The following is a 23,057-nucleotide window of genomic DNA, read 5'->3' as shown; positions in this document are numbered from 1 at the left end:
AGACTGTTGCCCCTCCAACTACTGAAAAGGCTGCTGCCCCTCTTCAGGAACCACACGTTTGTCTGGCCTCTCAACAGATACCCCTCTGTTGTGGTTGCACCTACGGTACGGCCATCTATATCGCTGAGGCATGCAAGCCTCCCCACCAACGGCAAGGTACATGGTTCATGGGGGCAGGATTGGTTTGATAACCAAATAATTTATGAACATCATACAACATTGGCTTCATTCACAGCCAAGACATGAAGTAAGTTAAAAGTCCCTAGTCTCAAGCGAGCCCATTATGTGGATGAACATAGAAATCCGTTTTCAATTGTTCATTACTTTTTTTTTACAATAAACACTAAAGAGCACAGAATACTACATAAACTTTTCTTGTTCTTCTCTAGCTGTACACGGAAACTCTGTGGACCGTACAGCAGATACTTGTCAGCCGCCGTTTGGCTGCCGGGTCCATCTTTTTCTTGTAACTGTTTTTTGACCTGCACATGCAAATAGGCGATGCGCAGTAGGGCGTAGTCGTTTCTCCAACTCACCTCTAAAATGTCGTGTGTTCGAAACGGTGGAAGGCCGAATAGCTCTAGAATTTACTCCGAAATTCTCGACACATATTCTCCCCCCTAAAATGGAACATGTGATATTTTATACAATCATTATGTAAATTTGTATCACATACAGTTCTAACAATATACATTCCAACATAGATCTTTGTACTCATTTAGAATAAATTTTAGCTAATCTTTCATTTATTTTGCTCTCACTCTATTTTGACATCAACCCCGAATATTCCATCATGGTCTGGTAAGTTTTTCTAATAGTTAGGATTCGTTAGGACTCTATCTCAATTTCCAATCGCAAACTCCAGGTGTTCACAATGATTCTTTATTCTAATTCTTTGTACTACTTCTTTAGTACACAATGGTCTTATTATTTATAAACTTCTTGTAGTCTGGAGGAACTCAGGGCAAAATAAGTGTTCCTATTGACACTCATAAAATATAATAATGCTACCAGAATAATTTCTACAAAATTTTATGACTTTTGTCATGATACTGTCCTTTCCCCTCTAGAAGCAGTACCCACACCTCACATACGGGTTGATCCTATGAGTACCCTTTCTCCTCCTGTTTTGGTAGGTGCACTCCCCCCCCCCCCCTTTTTTTTAAATTCCTATTTTCCTATGGTACAGGTCAATCCCCTTCTTGGTGCCCCTGTTCACACAGTATAGGTCTGCCTAGCTGCCCTTTTCATTCAATATATGCTGGGTGTGTCCCCCCTTATCCTTCTTGAGTAGGCCTCATGGTTCATTGCCCTAGTATACATCTTTAAGTGCACTATAACTAAATATTATCTGGTAAAACTAAAACATACTTCATCTTTCATGCTCGCTTTTTCGTACTTCTCTTTTATACCCTAGAGTCCTCCTTTATGTATCAACTTCTATGTTTCCAGCATTTACTTCATGCCTACATACATTGTTCAATATATAAGATGCTTACTTAGGTTATAAGAGTCCTACTATCCTACAAGTCGTCAGAATATTTGTTAGACTGACATTCCTGAATAATTATCACAATTAGTTCCTCCCTGACTTACGCTCATTAGTTATGCTCCTTATCAACATGATAGTTGTTTTCAAGTACCTAGACGATGCAGAACCATCACAATGAACAAACATAAGTGCATATTTCTCTATGTGCGCGTTCTTTCCCCCTACAACACTTGATGGTTCTCACCTCCTTTTAATCTGGACTTTCATTGTTTGCGTCTTCGTGTTATGGCATGTGTATGCGTAAGTGTGTTTGTTTAGCCTGATTCTTTGGCCTGCTTATATGAAATAAGTTGAAGGTTATTGGAAACCACGGAAAATAAGGAGGACTTCAGCAATCGAAGTATATGCATGTGGGAAGAGGAAAAGATAGACCGGTACTCAGAGGAGAAGTAATAAAGGAAAAAGTAGAAATTGTTGCTAAGATTGAAGAAGAGAAAGAAGATAGCCCCAAAGACAGGAAACCCTTCCCACCCCCCTTCCCCAGGATTCCTACTTCGCCGGTACTTGAGTGAGAAGCCAGAGGAGATATGATGTTAAACACCTCCTACAGAACAGATATTCTCACCTTCACCTTTGAAGCCCCGAAGAAAAATCTTAGCAACCCCTATGGAATGGCAAATGGTGAAGAACCAGTCACACCTGTGTGTGAGGGTTGTCTGAAAGGTGTGGTGTGTGTTTAGTGTTAGTCAGGCTTGTACTTACACTACCCACCCCTTCCAAAACTAATACAAACCCTCCCATCCACTTCACATCTCATAAAAGGTATAAAATGTTCTGTAAACAATAGAAAATTATACACTACAATAAAATAGTTGTTTAGTCATTCAGTTTATACTATACTGTTATACACACATAAAATCCTCTATTCAGTTTATGTTGTCTTGACATCAGTCAGTGTAAATAGTACCATCATATTATACTTTCCACTAATATAACATTGTATATTCTAAAGATTACTGTTCATGTGTGATTCTCTTAAGTTGGTCTCAATCTTGTAGTCATATCCGGTTTTGTGCATACTAAAATTATAGGATAGTTTAAGAATTCAAGAATAGATTACAGAATAGTTAAAGATTTGAAGGGAATTCGGTTCAGGAAAAATAGTACAGAAGAAACACCGAAAACAACTAGGGATCCGACAGTCGTCACTCCGCTCGTTAACACAGAATGTTAATGTCCCCGGGAGACAGATGTGACTCTGCTCGGATCCCGTGGATCTGATATTAAGCTTACTTGAGCAAGTGCAAACCAGTGCTTCTCGTTACATTTTGTGTGAAAGTCTCCCGACAGCAAAACAATCACCACTTTACTAGGTAACACAACATCAGGTAAAGTTATTCTGTTTTCTACTCTATCATATACAAGTTTGAATTCTTTCCATAAATTATCTATGCCTCTCTTAGTATCAAACAATGGAAAATCCAGGATGGAATGTAACAATACTAGAGAAGTAAAGTTGCTACTCACCATATAGCGGAGATGCTGAGTCGCAATAGGCACAGTAAAAAAGATTCAAACAATTAAAGCTTTTGGCCATTAAGGACTTTGTCAGCAGTATGTATATATATAAACAAAGACGATGTGACTTACCAAACGAAAGTGCTGGCAGGTCGATAGACACACAAACAAACACATACACACACACAAAATTCAAGCTTTCGCAACAAATGGTTGCTTCTTCAGGAAAGAGGGAAGGAGAGGGAAAGACGAAAGGATGTGGGTTTTAAGGGAGAGGGTAAGGAGTCATTCCAATCCCGGGAGCGGAAAGACTTACCTTAGGGGGAAAAAAGGACGGGTATACACTCGCACACACACACACATCCATCCAGACACAAGCAGACATATTTAAAGACAAAGAGTTTTGGCAGAGATGACAGTCAAGGCGGAAGTGCAGAGGCAAAGATGTTGTTGAATGACAGGTGAGGTATGAGTGGCGGCAACTTGAAATTAGCGGAGATTGAGGCCTGGTGGGTAACGGGAAGAGAGGATATATTGAAGAGCAAGTTCCCATCTCCGGAGTTCGGATAGGTTGGTGTTGGTGGGAAGTTTCCAGATAACCCGGGCGGTATAACATTGTGCCAAGTTGTGCTGGCCGTGCACCAAGGCATGTTTAGCCACAGGGTGATCCTCATTACCAACAAACACTGTCTGCCTGTGTCCATTCATGCGAATGGACAGTTTGTTGCTGGTCATTCCCACATAGAATTCATCACAGTGTAGGCAGGTCAGTTGGTAAATCACGTGGGTGCTTTCACACGTGGCTCTGCCTTTGATCGTGTACACCTTCCGAGTTACAGGACTGGAGTAGGTGGTGGTGGGAGGGTGCATGGGACAGGTTTTACACCGGGGGCGGTTACAAGTATAGGAGCCAGAGGGTAGGGAAGGTGGTTTGGGGATTTCATAGGGATGAACTAACAGGTTACGAAGGTTAGGTGGACGGCGGAAAGACACTCTTGGTGGAGTGGGGAGGATTTCATGAAGGATGGATCTCATTTCAGGGCAGGATTTGAGGAAGTCGTATCCCTGCTGGAGAGCCACATTCAGAGTCTGGTCCAGTCCCGGAAAGTATCCTGTCACAAGTGGGGCACTTTTGTGGTTCTTCTGTGGGAGGTTCTGGGTTTGAGGGGATGAGGAAGTGGCTCTGGTTATTTGCTTCTGTACCAGGTCGGGAGGGTAGTTACGGGATGCGAAAGCTGTTGTCAGGTTGTTGGTGTAATGGTTCAGGGATTCCGGGCTGGAGCAGATTCGTTTGCCACGAAGACCTAGGCTGTAGGGAAGGGACCGTTTGATGTGGAATGGATGGCAGCTGTCATAATGGAGGTACTGTTGCTTGTTGGTGGGTTTGATGTGGACGGACGTGTGAAGCTGGCCATTGGACAGATGGAGGTCAACGTCAAGGAAAGTGGCGCGGGATTTGGAGTAAGACCAAGTGAATCTGAGATATATCCAACGAAAGCGCTGGCAGGTCGATAGACACACAACAAACACAAACATACACACAAAATTCAAGCTTTCGCAACAAACTGTTGCCTCATCAGGAAAGAGGGAAGGAGAGGGAAAGATGAAAGGATGTGGGTTTTAAGGGAGAGGGTAAGGAGTCATTCCAATCCCGGGAGCGGAAAGACTTACCTTAGGGCATTCCAATCCCGGGAGCGGAAAGACTTACCTTAGGGGGGGGGGGGGGAAAAGGACGGGTATACACTCGCACACACACCCATATCCATCCACACATATACAGACACAAGCAGACATATTTAAAGACAAAGAGTTTGGGCAGAGATGTCAGTCGAGGCGGAAGTGCAGAGGCAAAGATGTGCCAGCGCTTTCGTATGGTAAGTCACATCATCTTTGTTTTTACACACAGGGTTATTACAAATGATTGAAGCGATTACACAGCTCAACAATAACTTTATTATTTGAGATCTTTTCACAATGCTTTGCACACACATACAAAAACTCAAAAAGTTTTTTTAGGCATTTACAAATGTTCGATATGTGCGCCTTTGGTGATTCGGCAGACATCAAGCCGATAATCAAGTTCCTCCCACACTCGGCGTAGCATGTCCCCATCAATGAGTTCGAAACGTAAGATTTTCCAAACCGTCGGCTGTGGAACGTTTAGCTCCCTGCTTGCTTTATTCGTCGACTTCTGCGGGCTACGCGTGAAACTTGCCCGCACGCGTTCAACCGTTTCTTCGCTCACTGCAGGCCGACCCGTTGATTTCCCCTTACAGAGGCCCAGAAGCTTTAAACTGTACATACCATCGCCGAATGGAGTTAGCAGTTGGTGGATCTTTGTTGAACTTCGTCCTGAAGTGTCGTTGCACTGTTATGACTGACTGATGTGAGTGCATTTCAAGCACGACATACGCTTTCTTGGCTCCTGTCGCCATTTTGTCTCACTGCGCTCTCGAGCGCTCTGGCGGCAGAAACCTGAAGTGCGGCTTCAGCCGAACAAAACTTTATGAGTTTTTCTACATATCTGTAGTGTGTCGTGACCATATGTCAATGAATGGAGCTACAGTGAATTTATGAAATCGCTTCAATCATTTGTAATAGCCCTGTATATAATAGAGGGAAACATTCCACATGGGAAAAATATGTGTGTATGTTTGTGTTTGTTTGTGTGTCTATCGACCTGCCAGCGCTTTCGTTTGGTACACACGCACGCACACAACTTGCACACACATCTGCAGTCTCAGAGAGCTGAGACCACCAGCTGGTCTCAGCTCTCGGAGACTGCAGACGTGTGTGTGTGTGTGTGTGTGTGTGTGTGTGTGTGTGTGTGTGTGTGTGTGTGAGAGAGAGAGAGAGAGAGAGAGAGAGAGAGAGAAGCTAAATTTGAAGAAACATTGTCGTTCCTCCAGATTACTTATATTTGCTATGTCTGAAGTGGCTAGTTTCTCTTTAACATTTCGTTCCATGTTATCTGCTTGAATGATAATGTCTGCAATTTGCAATTGGACAAAAGGATTTAGATTATCCTGTTTTTCAACACTCTCCTTCAGGGTGTGCAATCTCTGATTTACATCATCAAATTTAACATTGCATATGCTTTGAAATGATCCAAATTTTTCGACAAGTTCTGTTTCTACATTATTACATTTATCTTCAATATCAAATTCTAATTTTTTAGTTAAATCTTGAAGATGCTCATCATGTCTTTGGTTAAATTCAGTAAATAGTTGATTAACGTGAGTATTCAAAGAACTAGTGAGGTCACTCTTTAGATCTAACTTCAGATTTTCTACCTTATTATTTAAAGAGTCAAATTCAGTCTTTAATAAAACTATATTTACTGCTTGACTGTTCAAGGTTTCACTTTGATTACTTAAAATTTCACTCTGATCATCTAATTTTCACTTAGAGTGGCTGGTGATCTTAACTTAGCATCTAATCTAGAATGTGCTGAGACTATCTCTTTTTTTAAAGCAGCAATTTGAGTGTTTACAGCTGCTGAATCTGCTCCCTGGGCTTTAATTAAAATCACTAATTCAGACAAGTGTGGCATTTCCCTAGTCACTTTAATAGCTGTGACTAGTTCTGCTAGTTCCTGTTCTTGATCCATATTCTTTTTACTCTTAGCTCTGGTGATCATTAAAAAAAGTTCACCTCTGAGCATAATAACTATACTAACAGTTTAACCTTCAACAGTTCCCTCAACTTTACCAAATAATTAATGTTTTTCACTCACCCAGCATAGAGTTCTAGCTGCATTGGTGAGCGAAGGTGTAGGCCTGATTGCTATGGCAACTCATAATATCTTCTTCCCATTTCTGTCTTAAAATTCCTGTTTTCTTCCTGTCCTGTCACTTGGATCGCCACGTCCTAACGTTTTTCGGACGACAAGAGACAGTGTGGTACTGGATTGCAAGGCTCACACGACTCTCAAGTCAGTTAACTTGCACATTGTGTGTAGCCAATCCTCTTCTCTGGGTAATCAGCTATGTTGATCTCCCAAAAGCTTCTTCTCCAAAGACTATAGCTGGTTAAAGGAATTTATTAAACTACTTCTCTATCCTTGAAATAATTTGGGTACTCGTAGAATACATTTCAGTTCAATCGCTTTATATTTTCAACTTCCACAGACAACAGCTTCTACAAGCTAACTTAGTCCTTAAACATTAGACGCATTTACATATATTCAGATATCATTGGTTTGATAACCAAATAATTTATGAACATCTTACATGTGTCTTGCTTTGTTCGCAGCCGAGACATGAAGTAAGTTAAAAGTCTCTAGTCTCAAGCGAGTGCAATATGTGAATGAACATAGAAATATGTATTAAGTTGTTCATTAGTCTTTTTACAATAACACAGACACTAAAGAGCACAGAATACTACATAAACTTTTCTTGTTCTTCTCTAGCCGTACACGGAAACACTGTGGACCATACAGCAGGTACTTGTCTGCCGCCATTCGGCCACCAGGTCCATCTTTTTCTCATAACTATTTTTTTACCTCCACATACAAATAGGTGATGCGCAGCAGGGCATATTCGTTTTTCCCACTCACCTCTAAAATATCGGGTGTTCAAAACAGTGGAAGACTGAGTGGTTCTAGAATTTACTCCGAAATTCTCGAAGCACTATACATTGCCCTCTTGAGGTTAAGTATTACTCGTTGTCTCTTTTTGACATTTTAAAGTATCATCTCAGCTTTAACTTCTGTTGTGAAAAATGTTGTATGTTTGTAGTTTTGCTGAACTGTTTAACACTGTTGCTGATTTGTACATCTACCTCTTCATACATATTTGGTAAAACATTGTGAAGTGCTTGCCAGAGTGTACTTAGCATGATAGGATTTCCTCTCAGTCTAATCATATACGGAACATTGGAAGACTTACTGCTTAAACACCTCTGTACGTGCTGTAATCCTAAGTTTGTTTTCACGATTTCTACAGGAGTGTTACACGGGGAAGAAGATCTCTACAATCTTCACTAAATATTGATTTTTAAACCTTTATAAGTGGGCTTCCGTGGGATCATTTGTGCCACTCTTCAAGAATCTACCAGCTAAGGTTATTCAAATTTTTAATGCTCCCCTTTGACTCAGACAAATCTGTGGCCACTGGTACCACCCATCTTTCTATATGTTAAATATTCCCTCTTAGTCCTATTTGATAGGATCCCACAGACTTTAGCAATATTCTAAAATGGGGCACACAAGTGATCTGTTGACAGTGTCCTTTGGAGATTGAGTGCATTTTCCCGCTACCCTGAAAACTGAAATGTGATCATTCCATTGCATATCCATTCAAACTGTTATAACAACATTTTTACATGAATTGACTGATCCAAATTGAGACTCATTGATAGTGTAACTCATAGGAGAATACTTTGCTGTGCTTTGTCAAGTGCATTTAAAGCAAGTTGCCAATCTTTGGAATCTTATCAAGATTTGATATTATTTGTGCAGCTTTCTTCAGACAGTACTTCATTACAGATAACTGCATTATCTGCGATCACTCTGGGGTTACTGCTAATATTGTCTGCTAGATCATTGCTACACAGCAAGAACAGTACAGTTCCCAGTACAGTTCCCTGGGTCACATCTAATGATGTTTCTGCTTCTGGTGACTCTTCATCCAAGATAACTTGCTGCATCCTCCCTACCAAGAAATTATCAGTCATCTCATAAATTTTGTTTGAGTGACCAAATGATCATACTTCTATTAATAAATGCTTTTCAGAAGTCAAGAAATACTACACCTGCATTATTAGCTTGATCCTTGGCTTTCAGGATGCCATGTGAGAAACAAGATGTACAATAAAATATTGGACAAGTAAATTTATATCTACATCTACGTAGATTCTCTGCAAATCACATTTAAGTGTCTGCCAGAGGGTTCATCGAACCAACTTCACAATTCTCTATTATTCCCATATCATATAGCGCGTGGAAAAAATGAACACCTATTTCTTTCCGTGCCAGCTCCGATTTCCCTTATTTTATTATGTTGATTGTTTCTCCCTGCGTAGGTCAGCATCACCAAAATATTTTCGCATTTGGAGTAGAAAGAAGTTGATCCAACTTTCATGAGAAGATTCTGCTGTAACAAAAAACGCCTTTCTTTTAATGATGTCCACCCCAAATCCTGTATCATTTCAGTGACACTCTCTCCCCTATTCCCGATAATACAAAACGTGCTGCCCTTCTTTGAACTTTTTCGATGTACTCCATGAGTGCTATCTGGTAAGGATCCCACACCAACAGCAGTATTCTAAAAGAGGATGGACAAGAGTAGTTTAGGCAGTTCCTTTAGTAGATCTGTTACATTTTCTAAGTGTCCTGCCAATAAAATGCAGTCTTTGGTTAGCCTTCCACATGACATTTTCTATGTGTTCCTTCCAGTTTAAGTTGTTTGTAATTGTAATTCCTAGGTATTTACTTGAATTTACGGCCTTTAGATTTGACTGATTTATCATGTAACCAAAGTTTAACTGATTCCTTGTAGCACTCATGTGGATGACCTCACTATTTTCGTTATTTAGGGTCAATTGCCAATTTTCGCACCATACCGATATCTTTTCTAAATCATTTTGCATATTGTTTTGATCTGCTGATGACTTTAGTAGTCGATAAGTAACAGTGTCATCTGCAAACAACCTAAGATGGCTGCTCAGATTGTCTCCCAAATCGTTTATCTATATAAGGAGTAGCAAAGGGCATATACCACTATCTAGGGGAGTGTGTGATGGAATGAGTAACCTAATGTGAACTGATTTACTACCCTTAATTTTAGTTTCTCTGTCATCCGTGAGTGTCTGTGCACTAAACTTTGGTGCCGAAAACTTCAGTGTGAAAATGTTCCTGTAATGAAATATGAGGCATGGTTATAAAATAGCTGTCTGTTGCTGTAAAACATTTTATTTCAAAAACGTACATATTTAGTCACTGTCACCCTCAATAAGCTCCCCTTGTCTATCACTACAAAACTCCACGCATATTTTCCATTGATGGAAACTGTGCTTGAAGTCTTCCTCTGTGAGCTTCTTGATGTCATGTGCCACTTTTTCTTTCACCACTTCAATAGACTCCGGTCTTGTCCCTTTTAATGCAGATTTGACCCTGGGGAATAGAAATAAGTCATATGGTGCTAGGTCAGGCAATAAGGTGGATGGTTTAACACTGGGATGCTGTACTTCTTTAGAAACCTGACTTGTTCTTCCACAGTTTGGTTCACTTTTTCATATTTTCTCATGGAGCTGAGCAAGAACCTCAAGGTAGTAATGTTAGTTAATGATAAGACCTTCAATAACCCAGTGAAGATACCCTATTCCATGAATATAGGAAAATGAATCTTCATCACTTTGACTCTTGATTAGCTCATTTAAGCATTTTTCAAACTCAGTTAAGTTGGGCTCTTTCTGTCCATGGATTGGCACTTTGTTTCTGGATCATAAGTAAAAAACCTAGATTCATCACATTTTATCACCCTTTTCAAGTAGTTAGAATTATTATCAATGGTATTCAAAGTGTCAGTCCAGACATTTTCACAATCTTCTTTTTGTTCTGTCATGACAATTTTTCGCACCAGTTTTGTACACAATTTTCTCACATTAAATTGGCTATGTAAAATTTGCCATATGTATTCTTTGTCAGTTCCTACAGCTTCACCAATTGGTTGAATAATCAGCTGACAGTCAGATCAATTCAGATTACACACTTTTTCAATATTTGCATCAGTTTTTTATGCTGAAGCTTGTCAGGGGAATGACTCATCTTCAACATCTTGTTGACCATCTTGGAAATGCTTGAACTGCTCAGAAAATCATGTACAAGATAAACAGTCTTCACCATACACTTCTTTTAGTAAAAAGTAGATTGCAGTAACACTTTTTCAAAGTTTCACGTGAAACTGTATGACAATTCATGCTCTATTATTACACTTGTCATTCTTCTGACAGAACAGAATAACAGCTCTTACACAAGCAGAGGCCATACACGTGTGATTTGTCTACAGACACCAGAGATGCTGAATTTGACTGAGAAGGCTTCAGGCTTTATGGTTATTGGTCATTCATCTTTGGTGCATGTGTATCTAATCTGTGACAGCATCAGCCCCATTATTTTATATCTACACCTCATATGTAAAACAGGATTTCATTTATAACATATGTCTGAGAAAGTCCTACTCTTCTCCCTGAATTTTTTTTATTGTGTAGCTGTATGATGATTAGAGTTGTCTGCGCATCATACCCTTTAGGCTCAAAAAACTGGAATTATGTTATTAGTATTTAAAATGTGGCAACAATGAGTTGTAATGGTGATTGGTTTTCACTATGTAGACTTGCATGCATCTGCTTCTACCAGTATACAATTGTTGCATTTATTTATTAGCTTTCCATAAACATTAATGTTCAGAATTTGGTTCAAAATCTGTTGGGTGCTATCTGCTGTCAAAAGTGTTGCAATTTTTTATAGATATTTCTTTTCTCTTTTTCTCCCTCTGTTAATTTCTCTACACATGCAATCTTATAATAGTAGTGAATGCTAGCTATTTATTCATTTTAGGTTTGGCTGCGTCGTGGATGTGTTGCTTTGAGAAGACTTATGCTACACATGTGCAGACTGGGTGATGCAGGGCGTCTTCTTCAAATGACTGCCAAGGCTTTTCCAAGTATACAAGAACTCAGCTTACAAGAATGCACACCACTCAGCATACCTGACTACTGTTTACTTGCTGGCTTTACTGAACTACAGGCCCTCAACTTGTCACGTTGTAAGGTTGGTTGTAAATCATTTTTTTACACACACACATGACTTGAACCACTTGCATTGAAAAATTATTACTATATGTGTTAGAAGTCCACTGTTCCATGTAATTTAACTATATAAATATGTACATTGTTTGTGTTTTGGCTTCTACAAAATGTAATGCAGTGAAGAATTGTCAGTAGAAGAGATATTGATTTACTTGAAGAATCTAGCTTTTAGTGAAGCAATATGGTAATGGTATTGTAAAATGCACTGTCTGTTTTGCTGGGATAGCATCTACAGTATGTTCTGTCATTGGCCAAATTCGACTAAAAATGGGAACAAGCACAGAAATGGTATGATAACTTATTACTGCTAATACTTATTTGAGTGACAAAAACTGGGGAAAATACTCCTATACCTCAGAAACATCAATACATTATCATCTCTCAGGCCCCTTGGTGAAGTCAGTATAATAAATAATCAAGTTAAAATACTTAATAACAAATAACTTTTCCATTTCAGTTTTCAGTTCAGTTCATTGTCTTGTACTTGTTTTTACATGATTCCTAAAAATCAATGTTCAGTCAACATTCCTTGTGGATATGGCATCACAGTAGCTTTATGAATATAGCTTCGCAGTCTCCATGAGCAATATATCACCAATAAGAAAAATGTTTTCATGCGTGAGCAGCTTAAAAGGATTTTGTGTGCTGTTTTTTAAGAAATAAGAAAGTGAGTCACTTTTTACAACATTATGTCCCAAAAAAGAATTTAGTATCTTGAGATGGGTGTAGGGCCTCCAGTATCATCAGTATTTTAAGACTAAAAACTTGCCTAGATCTGTTTTTGGTAATTATAAGAGCAACATGTATAAAAAGATGTATAATTTATGTGTTGTTAATTGAAAAGTGAATCACTATAAACACAAGTCCACAGCTCGTGGACTACGGGGTCTCAGATTCAATCCCTGGCAGGGTCGGGGATTTTCTCCACACGGGGACTGGGTATTTATGTTGTCCTCATCATTTCATCATCATCATTCGGGAAAATGGTGAGACTGGACAGTGTAAAGATTGACAATTTGTTCAGGTCCTGATGATTGTGTCATTGAGCATACCACAAACCAAAAATCGTCATCATACAAGCTCAACATAAATTGTAATTAATGTAATCAGCATGAACAGAATCATCAGTTTTTAAGTAGAAGTTAGAATTTTCTGCAATATTTGGTGGGTGTGTAGTTTGCCTCGAATTTGATCAGGTTTTGCAAAGGAATTATGAGAAAATTGGAAAACAATTTTATTTTGAAGTAGTAGATGTATCTCATAACATTACATTTGGAATAACCAAGTAGGCAAACTGCAACATCTGGGAATGTGAGGCAAGTATTTTAAAAGAAATTATATTATTCTGTGTGAATAGGGCACAAAGAGAGATTTTCATTGCCCAACTTTTCACTCTGTAAATGAGATCATACATATGATACAATGCATAATGGAGGAATATTGTAATTCAACTTCATTTTATGTGTCCTCAATAAAGTACACTGACATGGGAAGCTGTTTTATATACACTTCCTTCTTTCCATAGTTTCTCCTCAGGTACACAAAAACATTAATAATACACAAAGTAGAATAAACCAGAATAAAGTACTGTTTGTCTGAGGATTACGGTCTGTCAGGGCTTATTTGTTACTGGCACTTATGGGTCATGGGAAACAGAGCTATTTACTGAAAACAAATAATGATAACTTTTTGCTGTCTTTCATCCTTCAGGAAGCATGAAAACCTTAACATATTTTATACAAATTATTTTAAAAGTATCTGTTAGTTATAGCCAAATTATTATTTGTCGCAGGGCATGGGTGAAGAGGCTATATGCACAATAGCCAGCAGATGTACGCAGTTAAGGGAGCTCCGACTTGACTGGACAGATGGCTTAAGGGATGATGACGTCAAATTTATTGTACAAAAACTTGGCCACCAGTTACAAGTGCTTACTCTAGGTGGCAGACTTCTGACAAATGAAGGCTACAAAGTTATTGCAGATTGCAAAAGGTTTGTTGATATGTTGGTTTGTATGGCATCTGATTGCAGATAAGAGTGGAAATAATATGCAAAAGGACAGTGGAATGTCACAATTAGAAATATATACAGCAGATTCTTTATAAAGCATATATTACATGTTCAGAAGTTCTGATTATTATCTGTATACTTGTCCATAAATACAGTTTGGAAAGATAGAAATAGAGCCTCACACAGAAAGGGTTTTATTGTGAGCATGTGTTGTGACATTTGGTTGACCTACTGCTTGCCAGTGAAACTTCCTTTTCATTGTAGAGTATGTGTGGTGTTACGTATTGACAAGACAGAGATTTTAGGCTTAATACTACTATTACACACAATTTGTTTAACAGAAAAGGGATTATACATCTTATTTTCCTTTTTGATTCTGAATTGTCCTCTTTAGTAAATCTCTTTTTCCAAACAACAATGCGAAGACAGCTCATTATACGAGAAGTTTGAACACCAGATAGGCAATTTAAGAAGTAGTGATGGTTGTTACTCACATATAAACTTACTGTGCTGTAGTGAAATCACAGCATCAAAGGAAGGGCACAAATGTACATACATGGAGAGATAGATAAATAGGCAGAGAGAGTATGTGTGTGATTTTGTACCAGAAGAATTTATACTAGTTTAATGAAAAAAATAAGAGACATTGCCTATTTTTTTATATAGTTTGCGTCCAGTTGCTGCAGGTTTTGTTGGTGTGCTGTAATATTTGTTACTGACGCATTTTGACATTGGTAACAATAGTGAATGCTTGCTTTATTATTAGCTGTCAAAAAGGCTACATGCACTTGACATTTTTTTACTTGTAGAAAAAAATGGAATACAGAATTTGCACTTAATTTCACTTTAAAAGTGTTATGAATTACAGCACCACATTGATAGTTTTTATGATACTTTTGGTGAATCACCTGTGAGTAAAGTATGAAATTTTAAATGACAAGAGCAGTTCCATAAGGGCTGTTCAGATATTGAATGTATTGCTCTGGATAACTGAGCACACCAACAACTAATAACCACATAAAAGAGTGAAGAAAATTATTATTGCTGAATCATAATCAGATATGTTTCTAATGATGCTGGCATATCATTAATCTCAAGCTAAACATTTTCAGCATCACAATATCTCACTTGAAGTTATTTAGTTAGCTGGTTGCATGTTCCATTGATCAATTACATTGTATGATTTTCCAAAAAGTTTGAGCTACAGAATTCATTTTGCACATCCATCGCTATTTCTAGCAAACTGTACGTAGTACATGTAGTATTCTTATTACTATTTTAACTAAATGCTCTGCCTAAGCATTTTATGGAAAGTCATTGTCACTGCCCATTACAGGAGGTGAATTTGATGTTTGAACTAACCAAAAAGGTGTGATATGTGCACACTGATCTGATGAAACAAATAAATGTATTAATCATTTTCTGACTTGTTGGTATTTAAAATAATCTATCAAATTATACAGCACAATATAAATTATTAATTCGGTATTTAAACTCCAGTTGCTCCTGTTGTTTTCCTGTACTTGTGCCACTTTCATATCTGGTAATGATTCATATATGAATAAAAACTGTGTTATGTATCATGTTAAAATGGACTGCATCAGTAACTGGCTGAAAAAATCAGTGTGCATGATAGAGGAATATGAAATCTGCTCTTACCATGTTGTGACTGTCTTAACAATTAATGATTGTTTTTTTATGTATATCCAACATAGAGTGCTTAGCATGACATAGAAATCTACCTACAAGAATTATGAGTTTTAAACAGTAGTTACACATTGTCACTGAAATATTTGCTTTTATCTTTTATGTCACTTAAATTGTTTCATGAGACATTATATTTGCATCCAAGATTAAGTGATTTGGAGCAGCATGTAGCTAGTTGGCACTTAATGTTAGTCAAATAACCCAAAAAACAATTTCTAATACACAAACATTAGTGGAACAAAATGCAGTTTGTTTGCTTTTCAGCTTTAAACATATAATTACGTTCAACAAAATCATTTTATGTTTAAATGTGGAAGCCTTCCACAAACAATTTTGGGTTCAACTTTGTGTAGGATAGTCATCTAACCTGGCACAATTTCCAACGAAATGGCCTGTGGTCTACACTTGCTGCAGATACACATTGCTTTAGCGTACAGTTTCTATCGGAGTATTATGTTCCACGTGCAACCTGACAGTATGTATCTAGGAGTCTCTATATTCAGTAGATCCATTTCCTTAAAGTCTTGGTGCTGAAAGTTGACTGCTAATGGAAAAAGACACCTCAAAACTGTACCTACAGATTGGAAAATTGTGCAGGTCGCACCAGTGTTTAAGAAGGGTAGTAGGAGTAATCTATCGAACTACAGACCTATATCATTGATGTTGGTTTGCAGTAGGGTTTTGGAGCATATACTGTATTTAAACATTATGAATCACTGCGAAGGGAATGATCTATTGATACGTAATCAGCATGGTTTCAGAAAACATCGTTCTTGTGCTACGCAGCTAGCTCTTTATTCGCACGAAGTAATGGCTGCTATCGACAGGGGATCTCAAGTTGATTCTGTATTTCTAGGTTTCTGGAAAGCTTTTGACACCGTTCCTCACAAGCAACTTCTAATCAAGCTGCGGGCCTATGGGGTATCGTCTCTATTGTGTGACTGGATTCGTGATTTACTGCCAGGAAGGTCGCAGTTCGTAGTAATAGATGGCAAATCATCGAGTAAAACTGAAGTGATATCAGGTGTTCCTCAGGGAAGCGTCCTGGGACCTCCGCTGTTCCTGATCTATATAAATGACCTGGGTGACAATCTGAGCAGTTCTCTTAGGTTGTTCGCAGATGATGCTGTAATTTACAGTCTAGTAAGGTCATCCGAAGACCAGTATCAGTTGCAAAGCGATTTAGAAAAGATTGCTGTATGGTGTGGCAGGTGGCAGTTGACGCTAAATAACGAAAAGTGTGAGTTGATCCACATGAGTTCCAAAAGAAATCCATTGGAATTGGATTACTCGATAAATAGTACAATTCTCAAGGCTGTCGATTCAACTAAGTACCTGGGTGTTAAAATTACGAACAACTTCAGTTGGAAAGACCACGTAGATAATATTGTAGGGAAGGCGAGCCAAAGGTTGCGTTTCATTGGCAGGACACTTAGAAGATGCAACAAGTGCACTAAAGAGACAGCTTACACTACACTCGTTCGTCCTCTGTTAGAATATTGCTGTGCGATGTGGGATCCTTACCAGGTGGGATTGACGGAGGACATTGAAAGGGTGCAAAAAAGGGCAGCTCATTTTGTATTATCACGTAATAGGGGAGAGAGTGTGGCAGATATGATATGCGAGTTGGGATGGAAGTCATTAAAGCAAAGACGTTTTTCGTCGCGACGAGATCTATTTACGAAATTTCAGTCACCAACTTTCTCTTCTGAATGCGAAAATATTTTGTTGAGCCCAACCTACATAGGTAGGAATGATCATCAAAATAAAATACGAGAAATCAGAGCTCGAACAGAAAGGTTTAGGTGTTTGTTTTTCCCGTGCACTGTTTGGGAATGGAATGGTAGAGAGATAGTATGATTGTGGTTCAATGAACCCTCTGCCAAGCACTTAAATGTGAATCTCAGAGTAATCATGTAGATGTAGAAAGATTGTCATTTTGCTGGCTGGTCAAGAAAATTGTGGTATTATGAAATGTTGACAGTATGCCTATCCTAATCAACTTATGTCAACACACATGGAAATAGAAAGCTGCAGAGTGCTGAGAGCCAGACAGTTTGGAGAACTTTATAGTGCCAGTCTCTCTCATTGTAGTGTTCAGCAGCACTTCAGTTTATTGCTATCAACACCATCATCATTTAAGACTGATTATGCCTTTCAGTGTTCAGTCTGGAGCATAGCCCCCCTTATAAATTTCCTCCATGATCCCCTATTCACTGCTAACATTGGTGCCTCTTCTTATGTTAAACCTATTACTTCAAAATCATTCTTAACCGAATCCAGGTACCTTCTCCTTGGTCTGCTCCGTCTCCTCCTACCCTCTACTGCTGAACTCATGAGTCTCTTGGGTAACCTTGCTTCTCCCATGCGCGTAACATGACCCCACCATCTAAGCCTGTTCGCCCTGACTGCTACATCTATAGAGTTCATTCCCAGTTTTTCTTTGATTTCCTCATTGTGGACACCCTCCTGCCATTGTTCCCATCTACTAGTACCTGCAATCATCCTAGCTACTTTCATATCCGTAACCTCAACCTTGTTGATAAGGTAACCTGAATCCACCCAGCTTTCGCTCCCATACAACAAAGTTGGTCGAAAGATTGAACGGTGCACAGATAACTTAGTCTTGGTACTGACTTCCTTCTTGCAGAAGAGAGTAGATCGTAGCTGAGCACTCACTGCATTAGCTTTGCTACACCTCGCTTTCAGTTCTTTCACTATGTTGCCATCCTGTGAGAATATGCATCCTAAGTACTTGAAACCGTCCACCTGTTCTAACTTTGTTCCTCCTATTTGGCACTCAATCCGTTTATATCTCTTTCCCACTGACATTACTTTTGTTTTGGAGATGCTACCCAGCCAGTCTGTTGTTTTCAACATATGATCCATAAATAATATGAACAACAGTGGAGACAGGTTGCAGCCTTGTCTTACCCCTGAAACTACTCTGAACCATTAACTCAATTTACTGTCAACTCTAACTGCTGCCTGACTATCCATGTAAAGACCTTTAATTGCTTGCAAAAGTTTGCCTCCTATTCCATAATCTCATAGAACAGACAATAACTTCCTCCTAGGAACCCGGTCATATGCCTTTTCTAGATCTATAAAGCATAGATACAATTCCCTGTTCCACTCATAACACTTCTCCATTATTTGCCGTAAGCTAAAGATCTGGTTCTGACAACCTCTAAGAGGCCTAAACCCACACTGATTTTCATCCAACTGGTCCTCAACTAGTACTCGCACTTTCCTTTCAACAATACCTGAGGAGATTTTACCCACAACACTGATTAAAGAGATACCTCTGTAGTTGTTACAATCTTTTCTGTTTCCATGTTTAAAGATTTGGTGTGATTACTGCTTTTGTCCAGTCTGATGGAACCTGTCCCGACTCTCAGGCCATTTCAATTATCCTGTGTAGCCATTTAAGACCTGACATTCCACTGTATTTGATGAGTTCCGACTTAATTTCATCCACCCCAGCTGCTTTATTGCACTGCAATCTATTGACCATTTTCTCCACTTCCTCAAATGTGATCCTATTTCCATCATTCCTATCCCATTCTACCTCGAAATCTGAAACATTACTGATCGCATTTTCACCTACATTGAGCAACTCTTCAAAATATTCCCTCCATCTGCCCAAGGCATCCACAGGATTCACCAGCAGTTTTCCTGACCTGTCCAAAATACTTGTCATTTCCTTCTTACCTCCCTTTCGAAGACTGCTAATTACATTCCAGAATGGTTTTCCAGCAGCTTGACCCATAGTCTCCAACCTGTTTCCAAAGTCTTCCCAAGATTTCTTCTTGGACACTGCAATTATCTGTTTGGCTTTGTTTCTTTCTTCAACATAACTTTCTCTGGCTACCTGAGTTCTAGTATGTAGCCATTTTTGATACGCCTTCTTTTTTCTTTTACAGGCTGCCTTGACTGTGTCATTCCACCAAGCTGTTTGCTTCATCCTACTTTTACACACTACTGTTCCAAGACATTCTTTAGCCACTTCTAGTACTGTGTCCCTGTACCTTGTCCATTCCTTTTCCAATGACTGCAATTGACTACATTCAACTAACTGGTACCTTTCTGAGATCACTGTTATGTACTTGTGCCTGATTTCCTTATCCTGAAGTTTCTCCACTCTTATCCTCCTACATATGGACCTGACCTCCTGCACTTTCGGCCTCACAATCCCAATTTCACTGCAGATTAAATAATGATCAGTGTCATCAAAGAATCCCCTGAATAGACGTGTGTCCCTCACAGCCTTCCTGAATGCCCAATCTGTTGTTATATAGTCAATGACAGATCTGGTTCCCCTGCTTTCCCAAGTATACCGGTGAATGTTCTTATGTTTAAAAAAGGAGTTTGTGATAACTAAGCTCATACTGGCACAGAAATCCAAGAGTTGTTTCCCGTTCCTGTTGGCCTCCATATCCTCTCCAAATTTACCCGTAACCTTTTCATACCCTTCTGTTCAATTTCCAATCCTGGCGTTAAAATCACCCATGAGCAGAACACTGTCCTTGTCCTTTACTCTAACAACTACATCACTGAGTGCCTCATAAAAACTATCCATCTTATCTTGATCTGTCCCTTCACAATGCGAATATACTGACACAATCCTAATTTTCTTGCTAGACACTGTCAAAGCTATCCACATCAGTCGTTCGTTTACATACCTTATTGCAACTACACTGGGTTCCGCTTCTTTCCTGATGTAAAGCCCTACACCTCATTGTGCTATTCCTGCTTTGACTCCTGACAGTTAGACCTTGTATTCTCCCACTTCCTCTTCTTTCTCACCCCTTACCCGAATGTCACTAACAGCTAAAACGTCCAGTCCCATCTTACTTGCAGCCTCTGCCATCTCTACCTTCTTCCCAGAGTAGCCCCCATTGATATTAATAGCTCCCCATCTCATTACCCTTTGTTTGCCAAGTATCTTAGGAGTCCCTGGTTTGTCAGTTAGAGGTGGGACTCCGTCACCTCCAAAGGTCCGAGGCATTTTGCTCTGATTGTTGCCAGTATCATATTTAAAGTACCAGGGAAGCAGGTTGCTAGCCTTACTTGCCCCGAGTCCCATTGGGTTTTACCCTTAACGGCTGAGGGACTAACCGGTGGATTTGGTAGTCTTTGCCGTATGAGCACAAAGGTGACCACAACTCAGAATATGTCTGAGATGCCCAGCCTTATTCCAAAGTAACTGGTATCCCGACTTTCGGGACCACTTACTTGGCCACCCATACGTTGCCCGTGGTTCATGAACTAGGACATGACTACTGGAACCCACACCATGAACCATGAACCACTGTACAGTAAAATAGTATTCTGTCACACTATACACCAGCCCTAATGGTGCCTCACATAGGTCCTGTGCATTGCTTCCCTTATCTCATCTGTGGGCCTTTTAAAGATGTCCACCCTCATCTTTACTTTTCCTATATGACTAATTGATAGTTGGAAATATGGCACTGTCTGCATCAGGTGATGCCTGAATATTTTGAGCATTATATGTATCTCTCTCCAATACAGGTTTGACTAGTTATAGTATTGATAAAATGATGTGAAAAATGGAAACAAGAGGCTTCTATGTTTGAAAGATCTGATCAAAGGAATGATGTGATTTGGGCAAGCCTTACTGCTAGTTTGCTTTCAAATTTTTTGTTTACTTCTCTTAAAAGTGATGGCCGTATTGCCAGTAAACTGAAATTTCATGTACTTCATGTGATTATGTTCAACAGATGGCCAGTTTTACTGTTTTGTTGGTATCAACACTACTGGGCTGCAGAGAAAAAGAGTATTCCATCACACTGTACACCAGCCCTATTGATGCATGGTTTTGGTTGTCTTTTTGTCATATGATATTTTTTTTCTTTCTGGGAACTGCGAAGTTGCATGAAGACATGGTAAAAAGGCAAACAGTTATTTCTCGCAAATTGCTCATTGTGTTTGCAACAGTGTTAAAAAGACATTGTCAACTCTGAAGATTTCCAACATTTTGTTTATTACTCTTGCAGTTAATCACACTGAATGGGTCAGAGTACCACGTGTCCTCTTTGTTTGCTTTCAGATTTGCCAAGTTGTGTTGATAATACTTATGACTCTCATGGGATCTGCTATAATGTCACATAATATTAATTTTTTCCTCTAGTATGTAAAACCTATTACTCGTGTCTATTCATAACGTAACTGCCCCTTTCATAAATTTAGGGTGCCTAGCAAGTTTAACTGCACCAACAATTTGCATTATGCTGGAATTGAGCAACAATTTAAGACATTTACAGTCCCAGTTAGGAACGAATCTAACACATAGTCCTATAAGTATTAAGGATTTGGTTCTTATGTGAACAATATTCCGGAAGATCTTATAGGAGGTAGCCCCACCTGGCGTGTCCTGGGGTAATAAAACAAAAAGATGTTAAAGTGCTCCCTGTTTGCTACAGCTGATCTGCTCTTCCATTAGATGCTGACTTTCAGAGCCAAGACTTTAATGACATTGATCAACTAGGAGTAGTGAAAGTGTTACAGTCCCTGCATTAGCGAGCTGTGGTTTTGATGTAACCTGGCACCACTGGACCATACCTTATCAGGTAACACATGGAATATGATCCACTGATAGAAATTGTAGGCCTATGCATTGTTCAGCTGTCAATAGATATTTCATTTGTGAGGTGAAGTGACTGGGATGTGGAGGTCAATGATGTAAGTATGAGCCTATGTCAGTGTTCACTTATACCGATTATATTATTGCTAACAAGATTCACAGTTCTAATAGTATACCTCTAACATGGTCTTTATCCTCAAATATTGTATTCTTTCTTGTTGGAAGCTGTAGAACACAACGTACTTTTGATTTTAATCACTAGTTGGTTTATTTTCCAGATAACCTGAACATGCATTGTTTAGAAATGACGATTCCTGTATACCCATCTCCCCTCTTTTCCATATAAAGCAACCATATATTTAAAAATATGAAAGATCTTTGGCAGCCATATTGCAAGTAGATATTTATCCTCATGACATTCATTCATCATGTTCCGTAGATTTCATCTGGAAAGAGAAGCTTTAGGGATTTGGGAATGAGTCAAGGATAATAGATTCATTTCACACTGTTCTTTTCTGTGTATCCTTTATCTAATGTATCTTGTGTTCAAGGAGGGACCATTAACCAAATTCTTCATGCACATTGTTATGTATAATTTAATTACAGGAACTAAACTGCAATTGTGTTAAAAGCAAATTTTGGTTGAATTATTATCTTCCTTATTTTGATTTTCAGTATTTGCCCATACAAAAGTGGATTGTGAGTTTACCTTTTTCAGTATCACAACAATTTACACCACTCTTTAGACCTAATTTCTAATGTACTGGTATAGAATATTTTCTCAAAAGAACAAAGGTATTGGAGATATTTGAGGTGTATGTAATAAGAACATTAACCCACCATTTACAATAGAGCTCTTCTCATTTGACATGTACAAACCTGTGTTCTTTGCCCACAGGTAACACCAGT

General features: G+C 38.9%; 1 protein-coding gene across 10 annotated transcripts in view; it reads left to right on the top strand.

The window, feature by feature from the left end:
- LOC124595606 (F-box/LRR-repeat protein 4-like) overlaps positions 1-23,057 on the top strand; it is a 101,155-nt gene that overhangs the window by 61,845 nt on the left and 16,253 nt on the right. For all 10 annotated transcript variants that reach the window (XM_047134422.1, XM_047134420.1, XM_047134414.1 and 7 more), the window contains 2 exons: positions 11,571-11,783; positions 13,614-13,813. In XM_047134422.1, the coding sequence (XP_046990378.1) occupies positions 11,571-11,783; positions 13,614-13,813 (413 nt within the window). The remainder of the gene's footprint in view (positions 1-11,570; positions 11,784-13,613; positions 13,814-23,057) is intronic.

The sequence above is a fragment of the Schistocerca americana genome, chromosome 2 (genome assembly GCF_021461395.2).
Source record: "Schistocerca americana isolate TAMUIC-IGC-003095 chromosome 2, iqSchAmer2.1, whole genome shotgun sequence".
NCBI classification, from domain to species: Eukaryota; Metazoa; Arthropoda; class Insecta; order Orthoptera; family Acrididae; genus Schistocerca; species Schistocerca americana.
This window is presented reverse-complemented; position numbering and strand designations above follow the sequence as displayed.